Genomic DNA, 16,388 nt, shown 5'->3' on the forward strand with positions numbered 1-16,388 from the left:
TAATATTATCAATCTGTCAACAAAGTTCCAACGTTTCCATCGTTCACCCAGGGTGCATTAGAAAAGATGATAGATTCAAAACCTTCCATGTTGGTGTAAAAGATTACCTTAAGAAGACCAACCGACTAGGGACTGGAAACGAAAAGCATTCGCTTGCATAACGTAAGCTTGTTTTAACGTCGTTGGCCAAGAACTATGAATAGAGAAGATGTACGTGATTGAATTTTGAATTGTTATCCTAAGTTGTATAACGAAAATCCAAGGGTAAATCTTTCCAAACTACAGAAAACGAAAATCAGTGGCACTGACCTTAACAGAAGAACAAAATGTCGGGTTTGGTAAATTGCCATGTGCCTGGTTTCCCTGTAATAAGGACAACTAATTTGGGGCATGGATTGACGAAGGGACATAATCAGGCGTCATGAGCCCTTATATTTGGCTGGAAACAGTGACGAGAAATGACACCTTCTGAATAATCAAAAATGGAGGGGGGGAGGGGTAACAAGCAAAGGACCACTTTAAAAGAGCGTTCGTTGATATTGATGTTTCTTCACCCGGTCAGGACTGCGTACTTTTGTGCATTCGTACTTCAGCGAAAACCTTCCCTCTAATTCATTATGGCGAAGGACTTTAACAAAAGTTTAAAGGGGATGTTTATTATAACAGAAACGTACTTTCTTTGGTTGGGTGCCTGCAGAAAATAAGTTCGTAAGTTCTGTGATGTGTGACAACCGTGCGCGGTAATAAAGAAAATGCTCCCCCCCCTTATTCCCCTTATTGTTGAAGGATCAAATGTTAGCAGTCCAAAAAGAGATGACTGGTTAAAACAAACGACGAGATAAAATCTCACAATATCAACATGTAATAACTAACAGATGATCCCATTGCTTGGCGGTAGTTGGATTCGGCAGGTATGAAACCGTGCATAAGTATTTTCGATGCAATTTCTTGTATTTCTGAGCGGTAACTTGCACCGTAAGAAAGTATTTTCAATGCAATATTTACAGGTATTTGATTCTCCAAAATAAAAGGGAAGAAAATATTGGAGGTTGGATGTCACGAAGGGAGGTCATCTGAGAAAGGGAGATCCTTATAGGATGATTAAAAACGGTCAAATAAAATAATGCACAGAAAACAAGAATTTTCAGATGTGACAGAAATTTGCGCTAAATAAACGGGATATATACAGGCTGTCTGATACCCATGACTTTGCGTTTAGCTGTGAATGACTTTTGTTATTTTGACAAGCCGTTTCGTTCAATAAAAAACGCTTTGATTTCATTGTCTATAAGAAAGTCAACATTCTTTCAGGCTTTCCAAATACTCTAAATATTGAAAAGCACGTATTTTTACAAAGTCGCATCAAGTTTCGCAACATCCCTTTTTAATAAGAATCTTTTTTCATGACGTTGAGTTGACCAAATATGGTGTAAGACCCTTATGAAAATAAGTTTCCAGGTCTTGTGAATAAAACAAAACTTTGGTCTCAAAATTTTCGGGAAGGCTGTGACATTAATAATTAAGTAAACTCTACGAAAGCATATCTTTTCTGAATTCTGAGCAGAACACTTCTTCTACTCCCCATTTCTTTTCGTTCGTTCGAAGCATATGTATTGACAAAATCATTGATAGACAACACTCCAAAAGCTAAAGAAAAGGGGTGTGTAGAACCATTGAGTTTCAAGCCCGAAGGGCTAGAGGTCAATCTCTAACCTTTCTCAGGCAAGAAAAATTGAAGCCTTAAAATATGCGCCGTATTTTTGATGACGGATTGAATCTAGCAATTCCTTTGTTTTCGAGTGATATATTTTTCAAAATTAAGCGGTAAATTTTAGTTTCAATCTGTCATTTGTGTAAAAACCAGTCGGGTCGCTCAAGGCCGCGCAACTTTGGTAGGATTTGTTGGCTTCAAATCCTACCAAAGAGATTGACCTCTAGCCCTTCGGGCTTGAAACTCAATGTGTAGAACACGCTGTCAGAGAAAATGATGAGAATTTCTTTAACGAAAACAGACAGCTTAATCTGATCTCTACGTCAGTAACGTTCAAGTTTATTATGAGAAGAAATAGAGTTGTAAATTGTGCCCAGACATGTTTTTTAACAGACTCTTGAAAAAATGCTTGAGACAAAAACCCAACGAACAAAAATGTCGCAAGGGCCAGTTCAAACATTATATCCAATAGGGATACCTTCAGGACTTTTTCATTAATAAATCGAATACCGTTGAATAACTTATCCATGAAATAAATGTGTTTAACATTTTATCGACGTACAGTACTTCAATCTATATACCCTTTTCCACCCAAACAAAACCTGGAAATATTGGAAGGACGGATAAGGAAGAGTTTTAAGCATGAAGAGGGAATCCAGTGTACAAAAAGCATGAGTTATGATGTGTTCAATAATTTTCTTAGTGTGAAACACTAGACTGTATGGATAAGTTAATAAAACAACACAGTCATTAATCAATCGAGGTTTTTGCTTCAACTCTGTGTGTAAGGGAAAACCACAGAGGACGTCAAATAATAGTACTCCTCCAATGAAAATCTATTCTTAGGCGAAAGACCACTTATTTAAGTTACGCCCCCGCATCAATACGAGACAGCTAAAAAAGTGCTTTGAAGATACATTACAGTACACTTTTCGACCCTAAATAGAAGACAAAGGACATTATGGAGGGACAGGGTAGCGCTTTGGTGAAAGTATCAGTCTGAACATTTTCGAAGCGAGAAAACATATTGAATTGAAAATTGCGGGATGTACAGAGAAGATTATTTGGTTTAGATGAAAAGAAAAAAATCTGACAGTGGCGCAGATAGTATAATAATCGTTCGGTTTTTCCAAGAAACGGGATTTGTGTTTGACTTTCCATAAGAACATGAATAGCTAGATTACAGTGAATACGGTGGACAAAAAGTTACTGGATTAAAGGATTATCAAAGGTGGAAAAAAGACGAAGAAAATGGTGACTCAAGAACTAGAAAAATTGAAAAAAGACACGGAAACATTGAAGTAAAAAATGAAAGGATGGTAAAAGAATAAACAAAAGCAAGGAAACTCACCGATTCCTTTCTCATTGGAGGAAATCGGCGGGAAGGAACTGTCATTTAGGCTAAAGAACTGCTATTATAATGAAGAAGGAAAAATTGAGAAAAGTCAAATGTGTCGGTGACAAAAGAAAATGGTTCTCAAAATAAAGAACAGAATGGAAGAAAATTTGAAAAGGAAGAAAGGAGAACCTGGTCCTGCTAATTGCAGAACGGTAAAACTTTTTTTTTCCGACAGACCAAATAGTTGAAGTGAGATTTTCTCTGTGGATCGAATTTCTGGCGAAAGATATCACATACTTTATTAGCCATTCAAAAGAACATTCATTTTAATCAATCCTCGAGTTTGGATATGAATAAGGGGCTGTCGGACAACTTGCTGATACTACGCAAAAAATAGAATTTCATACTGAGTACATACATTGTGAAAGCTATCAGAGATCGAGTAAGGGCTTTAAGACTAGTAAAGTTACATTCAAATTCAAATATCGTCAACTGTGAGAAATCCTGTCTGTTTATAAAATCCAATAGATTTGTTTTTAAAGGGATTAATGGTGAAATGAAGGTGATTAGCCAACGGAATATCAATTAGAAAAGTCAATAATAGGATCATTTAGGATTTTCTCAAAGACAGATTTGACACAACGCAATAATAGGGCCATTGTGTGGAGTGATATCCTGGTGGTAGGTTCTTGTATAACGATTGAGAAGGGATCATTATAAACCTGCTCTTGCTTTAAAATAGGAGCATTTAATATCGCACCCTTTGACACCGTTCTTATTTTTCATTGCGTGACAGTAATCTCAGCTATTTAATGCATTCATTCATTTTCCGTACACATACAGTGCAGAGTACAGTGCAGAGTGTTGAACGATAAAGGTGGGACAGACTCAACAGTAAGCAACAAACAAAATGTTCTCTAAAGTGAAATTTCTGGCTTTGCTGGTTGCTCTTGTAGGTGAGTCATTCCAAAATTAGTTGAGAAAGTTTTGTTTCAAGTTGTTTCAAGTTACAAAACTATAATCGTTGACTTTTTTTGAATTTTCAGATCTTTGTCATGGAAGCATCACAACGCACATCAGTAAGTGATTTCCTTCAGAAAGTTTTACTAGCTTTAAAGATATAGCTGTAACTTATAAGAATATATTCTAGGTCTTAAATTACAAACTAAAACGTCAAAAAACAAATGAATGGTTTAACCCTATTCAACCTAGGCTTTTAGGGGCGGTTCAGAACTAGAGGGGGCTGATCCTGTTCCACCCCTTAACTTTTGATCTAGTGGGCCTTTTTAGATGAAATTTGGCACACAAGATCCTTGTCACATAAGGTAACTTTTGACAAAAATTTTTTTTGATGACGTCACTCATCATGCCCAAAGTGAGCAAAAACCGAAAATGTCCTTTGTTCTTATAAATAGCTATTGTATTCTAACAAAGGCTTTAGAAAAAAGTTGCCTGAGTATAAAATGATTAATTTATCCTAAATATTCATTAAATTACGGTTTTTAAACGATATATTAGACATAAAAAATAAATTAGTATTGGAAAAGTGTTAATTTTTGTGACACCTTACTGTCAGAAATGTCATCATGCTCAAGGTGTGAAATTTTTTTTTTATTTTGAAGCTAAATAAAAGTTAGGAATTTACCGAAAATTTCATGGCAAAAGCTCTTTTATTTCAGGAGCTATTACCAACAATTTGGCCTCCAAACAGAAACAGCCCCCCCCCTCTAGGCCGATTTATAAATTTGAGCATCCGAAGTTACTGTTACGGTTTATATTCTCTCAGTTTCGAGCAAAGAAGTAGTGAGAACGCACAATAAGCTTCGAACGAGAGTTGGAACACCTGATCTCTCTGGTGATTTCTTCCTGGCAATCAAAGCGAAGGATTGTGCTTTCAAAATGCTCCGTGATGACGACAACATTCTTGAACATCCTTGTGATCCTTCCAAAGACAAACAAGGAGAGAACATCTATTCTATCAAAAGTGATGGAAGGACATCAGAGCAAGCACTTACAGTTTATGAGCGCGCTTTCAGAGTATGGTTAGTACAAAATGTCTCAATACTTTTCCTTGACTTATGGTCCGAACACCTCTTAAAAAGCTTTTACAATATCAATCCATTCTCTTTTCGAAGATGATCTCAATCCTATTTAAAACGTGTACATCCTTTTTTCACCGAATCATACAAAAAGCCCGAGCTTAAAATACGCCGAAATAAAAGTTTACTAAATTTTGAAAAAATCTCAACACGGAATGTACCTTTTATACATTAGGTAACAGTAAGCGGCTGAGACTTTTCTACCTCTTAACTTTACAGGGAATCAGAGGAAAAAGACATTAACTTTGCTGACCCTGATTGGGCTTTCAAAATGGATTCAACAAGCACATCAAAACCTGTCTTTCATTACACCCAGGTAAAATAAATCGTTGGGGTTCCGTTACCGGTTATTTTTTCACTGGTCATATTATAGGATTTCGACAATGGAAACGAAAAGCCTAAATCGACTTTTAAGAACAGTTTTCTTTCTGAAATTCACGCTATAAACTGTAACTCATTGAGATCGTGATGTTCTCGGATACAGATTTTTGATTGAGATACAGTATCTCTCCTGTAGTAGCCTGCAAATTTGTGTGAAGAGATAAATCATGGTAAATCGAGTAACAAATCAAGTTACAGCACTATACCTTGATGGTAATCGATTTATGTAGGATTTTTAAGGTAAGCCTTTTTGAAGTCATGAAAGAAGAACAGAAAAAGTTTGATAATCAACCATAATATCACGTTTCAGCTTGTTTGGAGATCAACGACGAAAGTAGGATGCGGTTTGGCAAGCAATGGAGGTGAATCTATTGTTGTCTGTAGATATTCCCCCAAAGGAAACACAGCGACTGTTTCCTCGCTTCAATACAATGTACCAGTACCACCACAAACAGCACCTGGTAAGTTTCTGATAGTTATATAAAGTACAGAGAAGACGGGAAATTTTCGGCTGATTTTTCAAAACAATGCAACCTGCTAAAAGATTTTCGATAATAAAATGCTCTTGGAGGAGTGATAAAACTTTTTTTTTACCTATAACGTACTCAATCACACAATGAACGAAAGAGGAATTTTTAGTTTTTGCAAACCATCAATCATGCAAGCCTTTTCTCATATGTAGTTTGTTTTTCATCAACCTTTTGAGACAGCCAGTGTCAGATTTCTCAGTATTTCAAAATGCGATGATATCTTACTAGATGTTTGAAAAACAAACATATTTTTGATACTACAAAAAGTACGAGCAAGCCATCCTGCTACTTGTTGGAATAGAATCAAGAATGAATGAATAAGTCAGTCCCAGGTTTAAACCCCAAACATCAATTACAAACCTATTCTGTGGCAAAAAAGAACACTGGCGCATGTAGTAGAGACCTTTAATCTTTGGAGGCATTTTCCAATCTAGATACAATTATACACTAGATTAACGATGCAATGTCCGAGTGGTCAGCGCCTCAAACCAGTGCTTCGTGGTTCACACCCCCGACCTCTCTATTCAGTTCCAGCCGTGTACCCTGTGAAAACAATCGATGAGACTATCTAAAAGTCCTAAATTACTGGTCTATCCACGTAAAATTTATCTAACTACCTGCAATAAGTACCGGGTTGGAGAGAGACAGACTCTATCCAGAAAAGACACAAGATAGGAAAACTTAAAAAACTGGAGAAATAGTGGAGGTGAAACAGGTGAAACAGGTCGTTTTTTGAATCTTTAAAATGAATAATTTGAGAAGCAATGCAACAAAAAGATAACAGCACGTGAAGGGAAATTTGATGCGCGACTTTATGAAGAGGTATTACTTAATGACGAACAATACACACTGACGTTTCCATAGTAACAAACAAATACTTCCAGAAAGAATGTTCATCAGTAAAAAATTAAGCTTACATTAAAACTTTTTCATTCCCGGGGAATTTTCTAATCGCAAAATTAAAATGACAAAAAATTTTATGGATTTAAGAAAGGTTTGTTAGCTTCTCCTTATCTGGAACCCATTGTTTGAACTTTTGTTCGCAGTTTCTCGCTGGTCACGATAAAAGCAGCAGAAACATAACTCAAAATATACTGGGAAAGCTTCCCCAGAAAATGAGAAAAATACACTGGACTTACAGTATTCAACCTTTTATATAGACGCATCAAACTTTAACTTATCAAGCTTAAAACTTTGCAAGGGGGTTTATCTCCATCCATCCATTCTACCAGCACCACAAAAGGGCTGTTATGAATGTGTTGATCCAAATATTTCCAGTATAAAACATTGAGTTTAAAACCCGCCGACGGGCTAGAATCTTTAACCTTTCCCATGCAAAAAAATTGAAGCCTTAAAGTTTTTCGTCACTTTTAACCCTTTAAGTGCACTTAATTCCCTTACCTACCCCCCCCCCTTAGCCGCCGCCCACCCTGTCCTTCCTAAATCCTATAAACGACCATCTAGCTCCTTCTAGATCAAGCCTTTAAAGTTTGAGCTAGCGATTTTCTTTAAAAAACTTAGAAAAAAATGACCGTGGCACTTAAATGGTTAAAATCTGGCGCTTTCTTTGTTTTCGCACGCCATTTTTCGAAATCCGGAGACTATAATACTTTCAATCCAGCGTTTGTGTTAAAACCACAATGGTCGTGTTTTTTTATGGGAGATAAGTGGCTTCATTTTCCATCTACGCGTTCAATCTCTAGCCCCTTCAGGGTTTTGAATTCGATGGTCCAAAGCATCCCTAAATTCTAATACTGTAATTTTTCTCCACCCTTCCAGTGGCAGTACCATGTGAAGACAACAAGGATTTTGCTGCAACACTGTGCAAAGATTTATCAGTTTGCGCCAGTTTCGGTAGCATGTGCAAGAAATCGTGTGGACTATGCTGAGATACCATCACTGCTTTTTTTCTTACTTGAAAATCTATTTTCGTCTCAATAAATTTTCATGAAAAGGAATCTTGTATATTTTCATAATCAAACTATTTAATGTATCCTATTTAACTATTGCTTGTGACTTGCTGGATTTTCCAAAGAAAGAATATTAGTGAATGAACTAAAACACGAAAGCTTACAAATTGCTTACCTCCACTTTTTGGTGGCAATTCAATTATTGTACACGTTTGCTCCCAACCAATCCAATATTTTGCATTTCTTTCAAACACTTTTTACCACCACATGCTGGTACTTAAGGTCTAGACGAAAAATAAGTAACCTCGTAATATTTTGCTCCAAAATGTTTAAAAAAAGAAAAGATAGTTTTTGATTCTTAGCCGACTGTTCGCCTGCCTATTCTAATTGTGCATAAAATGGGCTGTCTAAAGTCAATGCATTGCCCTCTTTTGACGCCAATGCAAGGTCTTCTTTCAACCTTTTTTAAGCAAAGAATTTAACTGCCCACTTTGTGCCCGCTTTGTGCCTTAGATTAGAATATAGGTAGGGCGAAAGGTGAACCGTCTAAACTAGAGCTTACTTAGATTCGTCTTGGTACCGGGGTGTTGTCTGTTTCCAATACTATGTCCCGTTGTGTTTTTTCATAAAGAAATATCACAGAATCCATATAGAAAGCCTAGGTTATTTTTCTTTACGTATACATCTTTATTTTTGACGGATAATTTCTACATCACGATTCTCCCTGAATACTGGTTAGCAAATCTTCCATATTTTAGAGAAACAAAAACTGCAGGGTGTCTACAGATTATTTTTCGGGATTTCAAGGTTTTCAAGGTTTTTTTGGTCATTCTTAAGTGGTTTTTCAAGTTTTTTTGGCAAAAGATTTGGCACTTTTCAAGGTTTTTTTGATACTCAGTTGACATGGCTCTCTACAAAAGTGTTGCTTTGAGGAAATTATTTTCGATCCTCAAAATTTTAAAGATGAACGGCCATTATTCCAAGACGTCAACCAGAATACTCTGGGTATCCAGTTCATGAATAGTGTAACCTATGTGATTTTTTATTTATATCATCTTATCCGACGAACCTATCTTTAACCTTTATCTTTAGGTTGCCCATTGATTTACTATTTCAATACTATGTAGCCGACCAACCCACTAAGCTTCCATTACTCACTTAGCTATCCACTTCGTATCAGTTTGAATCGTAGAATTTTATATACATAACATATACATAAAATATTTCAATTTCTTGTAAGAAGAACCAATATACTTTTGGAGATCAAGAAATTAATGATGAAAAAAAAAATAACGTGACGTAATATGAATGAAATAATGGTTCATGAAGAAACTTGGGGAACAGTTGATTTCTTAGGGCTCATGCAAACGGAAAATTAGTGAGAAAAACTCAGCTAATGCAATGGTAAAAGAATATGTTGCATTCCTTGAGACAGAATTGTAACAGAAACAGGGGGATATGGAATTCTCTAAATGTTATAAAGGCTTTAGCGCCGCAGGCGATTTTTGGAAATTTCCTCATGACAAACAGTTTAGGAACGTACTTACTCTTACTTTTTTACTAGATAGAAATGACAGCAAAATTTCATCGGCCGGTTAATTTTTTTAGAGTCTTCAGGCCGGCGAAATTTGCCATTCACCAGGCCAAAATAAAACCCCTCAGATAAGTTTTGTAAGATACTACTAGCAGACAATCGATAGAAAAGATGAAAAAACCTACCCTGAGTGCGACAATGGCGAGCATTTTCAAGATCAACAGTAAAGAGTGGATGAAATTATGGGAGGTTTCTTTTGAACATGAACAATAATTAAAGTAGGATAAATGTACGCAAGTATCTAATAAACACAGTTTTAATTAACACGAGGTAATCTATTCGCGTTAATAACTTGAGTAGTTATACAAATGTAATAAGGTAGATCAAATCGTTTAAAGTCACAACACTTTAAGAGGACCCTTTAGTTTCCATTTCTTACATCAGGTCAAGATAACGGATCTCAGGGAAATTGGGTTCATTTAACAGCCGAAGCTTTATACTTGAAAATATTTTGAAAACTTTCATTACAGTGATTTAGTACGAAAAGGTGACGTTATCGGGGAAAATGGCCCAAAAAAGGTCGCCTTTTTCATAGTGCTTCTTGAAATCATGATGTACCTGTGCCAAAATTACAGCCACGTGACTTTTTTAAGGTACAATTACGTGAAGCAGGAAGCGTGTAGATAGAAGCGGGTTCAATTCAACTTTTGAAAAGTCGTCATTTTTTTGCCTATTTTGAGGGTTAGGAGTTTTGCCTTACAACGTCAGTTTTTTGGCCATATAAACTTTTGCCAGGTCTAATTCGCGGGTTCCCTGTCAAAAAAGTTTCATAATCCTACCTACTTTCGAACTAATCACATGCAGTTGAGTCACACGAAAGGTGCTACGGATAATAAGAATTTGGCTCTTTTGGAAAATCTATCATAACGACTGGAGCGATATCGAATTTCTCGTCTTTCACGGAGTTAATTATTTTCGAAAATTAAGATTTGCAGCAGTTCATTGTTCAAAATAAGATCATAATATTGCAATAATAAATCATAAGAAACAAAATAAGATAAACACCAATCAATTAACATAATAAATCAATAAACCCTTAAAAATAAAAACAATATTGAGAAGCACGCTGCGTCATTTATTTTGTTGACTTGGTGAAAGCTGTGGCACAATTGCTGTCTCCAGATCCCGAGTTATGTTGACAAGCAAGCTTCTTTGCGCCTGAATTTTGATTGGTGACAATGACCTGCAAAACATCAGTGTCTGGGTAGTTCCATTGACCGAACGCATAAATCTCACGGTTGGTTCCTTGCGATAAAAAATAAACGCGAAAGGTTGGTTGCATATAGAACCGTTAAGGTCAGAACGGTTTAATGTGATTGAAGAGTCAGAGAAGTTGATGGGTTTTCTTAAGAAACAATTTCATGATTCTTAAGGACTTAAGTATTGAGAGGACTTCGAAAATCCAGCGAGAAAAAACAAAGTCTTGTGGTAACAATCGGAAAACCTTTTAACGAACCTGTTAGGATACTGGTGACATCTTGGAACGTGGAATCACCATTGTTCCATGACAGTTTATACTTGCCCAACATTTGGAAGATACCTTTCCACTTGTACACAATGTCCACTTTCTTACGGAGGAGGTTGATCATCACCTTCAAAGAACACAATAGTAAAAAGATTTGATGTTGTCGCAGTATTTTTATTTGAGTTGCACCTCCTACAAATGAGATTACTAGTGAGATTGATTTCGAATTTTATAAGAAAATAACTGTACCCCTTCATTAGCTGGCACATCAACCGTGACGTGTGTTTGATCTGCCATTGATTGTACATGTGTTTTACTGCGCTCCACATTGAAAGTGGAAGAAGCTGAAATTTGAGTCGAGAACTCCGTTGACGCTTTCACGCCGAAGGCACTTGCTTCAAGACCAACTTTGGTGCCGATGGTGACCCCCATTGAGAAGCCGGATCCAATCTTGAGAGTGGAAGAGGTAGTGATAGTGCTGGTGACTCGCTTGTTGCACGTGTATGCTTTGTTGGACGCAGTGCAAATGACTGGCTTGAAGTTCTTTACTTGTTGTGGTGCAGCAACTGTAGGTTGTGTCTAAAGGAAGTGTTATTGAGTTATTGTACCACAATTGAAACCTACTCCTGTTAGCATGTGATTCATATGATGATGATTGTAAGAAGGGAAAGTGCCACAAAAAGGCGTTAAATATCAAATGAAGCCTACCTTATCTTCGACTTTGAATTCTCGAGCTTCCAAATACATTCCATTGGTTGTGTCAGTGATCGATTTACATTTGTAAGAGCTTGTGGATGCACTGCGGTCAATTGCGTCCATACTACACTCCTTCAGTTTGCCATCGGTGCCTCGAATACGGACTGATATTTTTGGATTCTCTGCGAAAGATTTTCCATTGTTCGGGCCCATACTACAGCATCTGAATTCTTCAATACAATAGAGATTGTTGCAGCTGTTTCGGAACATACCAGACATGTAGTAACCATTGTTACACTTTGACCATCCTGTGAAGATCAAGAAAAATGTGAGAGTATTTTTCATGGAAAACAAGACAAATCATAATGTAAATGGCTAGAAACTAAATATTCAAATAGAGATAAAAACAAAGCATGAGGGTGTATAAAAGGGCAGACGTTAGATTATGATACCTTTATGGTCGAAGGATTTCCATACATTTTTGTTGTAACAATGTTTCCATTGCGACACTTGTGACTTTGGTTTGCAACACATGAACTCTTCAATGTTGTGCAGATGGTTCCCACTCGTCCTGTAAATACCGTGCATGTAATATCCTAGAGAAAATTATCACTTCATTATTTTATATTGTACAGTATATTGTGGTCCACAAGCAGAGTATTAGGGGAGGGACTGAGAAAGATTTTTGATATTAAATAGTGGACCAAAAGCTCCTGATTATCATAAAAAAACAAATTAGTGTGAGCCACCTTGGTTTACCCTTACAAGAAGTATATAGGTTTGTATTTTCCTTTCTCATTCTATTATACCAAAGCCTACCCTTTGCGATACAATTTAAGGGACAGCAAAGATTACAGGAAATACGGTATAATCGTTACAAGCATTAGCTTACCGTTTTTGCAGACAGCCCAGTTCTTTCTATTCCAAATATCCCAGATGTTTAACTTGTAACAATCGCGATCATTAGCTCCTCCTGAATACAGGTGCGAAGCTGCACTCTTGCATTCTGCTTCTTCGAGCAAAAAGATTTGATCCTTGTCGCCTTTACGGTTATTATTACGGTACAGACCGGTCATGTAGAGTCCATTGGGACAGCTTGACCATCCTTTGTGATCGAAAGACTTCCACCAATTAGCATTTTCGGTGGCTACTGATGGTTTCCTGACGTTTCCGATCATGTGTCTTCGATAGTCTCCACTGGTTTGCCATATGTTGGCAATTCGACGAACCACTTGCTTTGCAACGTCAATATTTCCGACCACGGAAACAGTAAACGTACCAACACCTAAGACAAATCACAATCAATTACCAATTGGACTCTTCACAAGAATGCTTGTCAAAGTTGATATGTTCAATTAAAGAACTTGTAAAGTCCAACTAGTAAGTCAAAGTTAAGAGCTTGAGCAGCCACCTGCAGACGGGACATCAGATGAGCCTTCAAAGCGTCAAATGCTGTTGAAAGCATTGGTTCAAAAGAAATGTTCTGGTTCGTTTTCAAAACGTTTGAATTTCTCCTCCTGAAAAGCTTATCTTGCATTAGTATCGCTACGAAAGCATTTAAAGTGAATCAGTTTAGCATGAGTAAATTGATTCTCGTTATTCTTGTTAGCTAAAAGGTGAATTTGAAGTGTATCCATAAATATACGTTACCTCCGCAACATTCTTGTGCAGTGGTACATGCAGTGTAAGTTCTACATCTCGTTCGACATTTGTCGTCAGCCACCTGTTTTCCTCGTGGGTAGATATTGCGACACCAACAAATTCCACCTGAGGAATAGAATGTTGAAAAGGAAAATTAAGGGAACTAATTAATTCTTTCATTTTTCTACGAGTTTTCAAGAATTTATACTAAAAATGGCATATTCGTGTGCTAATATTCGTGGTAGAAAGAGTTGCATTCTGTTGTATAAAGCTTACTAATGGCAAAATAGATTCTAATGTGTTGTAATTATACCATGGACTATTACAATACCTCTTGTAGCAGCTAACATATAGCCTTTGTCTCTACAGAAATCTTGACAGCGAATATTTGAAGCATGTTCACCCATATTGGTATGGACGCCTGAACCTGGAAGTGAATTGAAACAGCCTTCAACGGTGACTGCAAGTGCTGACCGTTTGACCACGTCTTTGGCTAACCCAACATCCAGGGTGGATGATAGCAGGAGTAGGATACATGATAGTTGCAAAAACAGCATGACTTCAAATGTTGGTACTAAAACAAGAGAGAATTTCAACAGAGAGCTACATCAGACTTTTGAACCCTACTTTGAGGTGATGCAAAACCAAAGATTTTTAAATCAAGGTGTAATAAATTCAAAAATAGCTACGATATATTTTGACCACGATATATATCCATACATGACAGCTAAATCAAAACAGACTTTTTTAGTTTTCGGCTTTTGGGAAAAAACGTTTTTATGTCAAGATATTTGAACGATATAGAGAATTCACACATTATTTCATAAGAATCACAGTACACGCCATTCAGGCTCGGCTCTTCTACTTATTTTGACACTTTGAGCTTCATACTGTTATTATCCTTTTAATATTTGTAGGGTATTTTTTCAGGCTTTATACCCGATACACAACACTTAATTTGCTTAAAATTCAAACAATTCAAAGTTCAGCATTATTTTTAAATTAAACCTCTTTGTCTAATAAGATTATTCCTATATAAAAAAGAGTGTAGGTGAATTTTCTGGTCGAAATGAAAATAGCTAGAAAATGATAGTAGCTTACATTCGGAATTCCTGTTCTTCTTTTTTTCTTCTCGCCTTGGCTGAACTCAATTATAATATCTTCATAAACTTGTCTCGCCTTTTATCTTGTACAAGATGGCGTACGAATGAACAAAACCAAGAAGTGCATTTTTGAAATCGGAGCATTGTTCTTCAAACAAAGACAATCAAAGTCACAATTTGAACAAAAGATAAATCTTGAATTGCCCAATCCTTTTGTAGTTTGTTTGGAGGTAAGTTTTCAGAGAAACATTTGCTCAAGTAAAGTGGTCAACAAAACTTGTTTGTAGACGATGATATGGTTGCCTTGGCAGCAAACTTGAAGGAAGAATATTTTCTTTGATAGAAAGTTTCGTCCGGATGATGCCAAGACAAAACTGAGTTTTAAAGGCCCCGGTTTCATTCAATAAGAAGTCACACAATAATTTAATTTACAGATTACTTTTCAAGACTTTTTGCTTATTTACTTTGTCTCTTTGTAATATGGATCAAACTTTACCTCTAATTAGGAGGCCCCCCCAGCGGACCCAAAATTCACGCCATCACGCCAAATTTTTTTCGATTTCACGCCATCACGCCTGAAAAATTTGATTTTCACGATCACACCAATTTTTTTCGATTTCACGCCATTACGCCTAGAAAATTTAGTTTTCACGCTCATATTCTCTGGATAAATTCAGTTTTAGACCACGTTTAGGCCCATGGTATGGATAAAATGCCGTTATATAAACTTAATTTTTGCCCACAAATGGCGTGTGTTTGGTCGCCAATCAGTTTTTCGGCATTCTCATACACGTAAGTCAAGATTATATATATATCATTTTTCCTATCGGAAACACCCGAAAAATCTGGAAGGAATTTGATTTGTTTTTCTATTTTTAGTAATACACAGGGGTCAAATTCAAATTTTTTCGGGTGTTTCCGATAAGAAAAATGACGTAATCTTGACTTATGCATATCAAAAATTGACAACTGGTGGGTCACATCAAAGGGTCCAGTTTGAGGTATATTTGAGTAAATTGAAAAAGCCAACCATAGTTGGGCAACGGAGAAAATATTTGAATTTTGAAGAGGTCAAAGTGCTTTTTTAGGACCCATTTCAATTCAATTTAAAAAAAATAATGGAAATCTTTTAAAAGTGCAAAGAGCTTTTTTGGTAAAAACATAAGTGTCCCCTGGTCCCCCCGTTGACGGGACCCATGGGTATTAATTGTGAATTGGCGTGAATAGTTCTCAAAAGGTTAACGAGGAGGCGCAACCATGGTTTGCGCAGACGGGAGAAATTTTCAATTTAGTATGGCTAAAATTGCCCTCATTTACTCTCTTTTTCCAAAATATGGTTTAACATCACAGGATTCCTTTGATCAGAATGCCAATCTGCTCAAAATTACACCTCATAATAAACCTTTTGCTTCTTTCTGTTTAAGGCTTTGCTACAAATACATATTTTCCTGAAATAAAGGACCTGATGTCTTTGATGCATCTAAGAATAAGCATCTAGTAAGAAAGAGAGGAAAATGTTAGTTATGGAGGAAGCGCAACCATGGTTTGCGCCGACGGGAGAAGTTTTCAATTTTCGACCACTGCGATCTTCAGATCCACATCCCGCGTGTGTTCCCTCAAAATCGGAATTGGAATTATTCTCGATGAGTAGAACTTTGAAATTTTCACTGGATATTCGTTTTATTGTTCTGTATCAGATAAAGAAAAAATCCTATCTTTAAACAACATTCATTATTTTCTATAGCCAAAATTGAACATTATTGAATCCGATTAAAGATCGCCGTGGACCCTCTCATAGCATTCCACTTTATTTTGAAGACTAGCTAGCAGCTGCTAAAGACAATTGGAAGTTACAAGGATAAATGGCAGATGAATAAAACTGTTTGCACCGTTTATATTCTTTTATGTTTTAAAATGAG

The 16,388-nt window shown here is 36.5% G+C and overlaps 2 protein-coding genes across 2 annotated transcripts; one reads left to right on the top strand and one right to left on the bottom strand.

The window, feature by feature from the left end:
• The first annotated feature begins 2,603 nt into the window (after nucleotides 1–2,603).
• Nucleotides 2,604–8,128, top strand: LOC136808209 (Golgi-associated plant pathogenesis-related protein 1-like). The gene is made up of 6 exons (XM_067064745.1): nucleotides 2,604–4,006; nucleotides 4,097–4,129; nucleotides 4,837–5,092; nucleotides 5,369–5,465; nucleotides 5,841–5,991; nucleotides 7,840–8,128. Exons 1-6 carry the CDS (start codon nucleotides 3,961–3,963, stop codon nucleotides 7,947–7,949), a joined length of 693 nt encoding a protein of 230 aa, XP_066920846.1. The 5' UTR covers nucleotides 2,604–3,960; the 3' UTR covers nucleotides 7,950–8,128.
• A 2,317-nt stretch (nucleotides 8,129–10,445) lies between these two features.
• Nucleotides 10,446–14,577, bottom strand: LOC136808201 (uncharacterized). Its single transcript, XM_067064738.1, has 9 exons — nucleotides 14,468–14,577; nucleotides 13,698–13,940; nucleotides 13,376–13,492; nucleotides 12,618–13,010; nucleotides 12,178–12,321; nucleotides 11,738–12,033; nucleotides 11,279–11,608; nucleotides 11,021–11,156; nucleotides 10,446–10,809 (listed from the first exon to the last, which is right to left on the bottom strand). Exons 2-9 carry the CDS (start codon nucleotides 13,921–13,923, stop codon nucleotides 10,640–10,642), a joined length of 1,812 nt encoding a protein of 603 aa, XP_066920839.1. The 5' UTR covers nucleotides 13,924–13,940; nucleotides 14,468–14,577; the 3' UTR covers nucleotides 10,446–10,639.
• Nucleotides 14,578–16,388: the final 1,811 nt, after the last annotated feature.

This window comes from Clytia hemisphaerica, unplaced genomic scaffold (genome assembly GCF_902728285.1).
Source record: "Clytia hemisphaerica strain Z4C2 unplaced genomic scaffold, Clytia hemisphaerica genome assembly, whole genome shotgun sequence".
NCBI classification, from domain to species: Eukaryota; Metazoa; Cnidaria; class Hydrozoa; order Leptothecata; family Clytiidae; genus Clytia; species Clytia hemisphaerica.

Bases quoted from the DNA above. Each gene is read 5' to 3' on its own strand.
- LOC136808201 (XM_067064738.1), bottom strand. From the start codon at position 13,923: ATGCTGTTTTTGCAACTATCATGTATCCTACTCCTGCTATCATCCACC. The intron at 12,034-12,177 runs GTATCATAATCT...TGATCTTCACAG, and splicing joins GAAATCCTTCGACCATAAAG to GATGGTCAAAGTGTAACAAT. The intron at 10,810-11,020 runs GTTCGTTAAAAG...TTTTATCGCAAG, and splicing joins TGTCACCAGTATCCTAACAG to GAACCAACCGTGAGATTTAT.
- LOC136808209 (XM_067064745.1), top strand. From the start codon at position 3,961: ATGTTCTCTAAAGTGAAATTTCTGGCTTTGCTGGTTGCTCTTGTAG. The intron at 5,093-5,368 runs GTTAGTACAAAA...TTAACTTTACAG, and splicing joins GAGCGCGCTTTCAGAGTATG to GGAATCAGAGGAAAAAGACA. The intron at 5,466-5,840 runs GTAAAATAAATC...ATCACGTTTCAG, and splicing joins CTGTCTTTCATTACACCCAG to CTTGTTTGGAGATCAACGAC.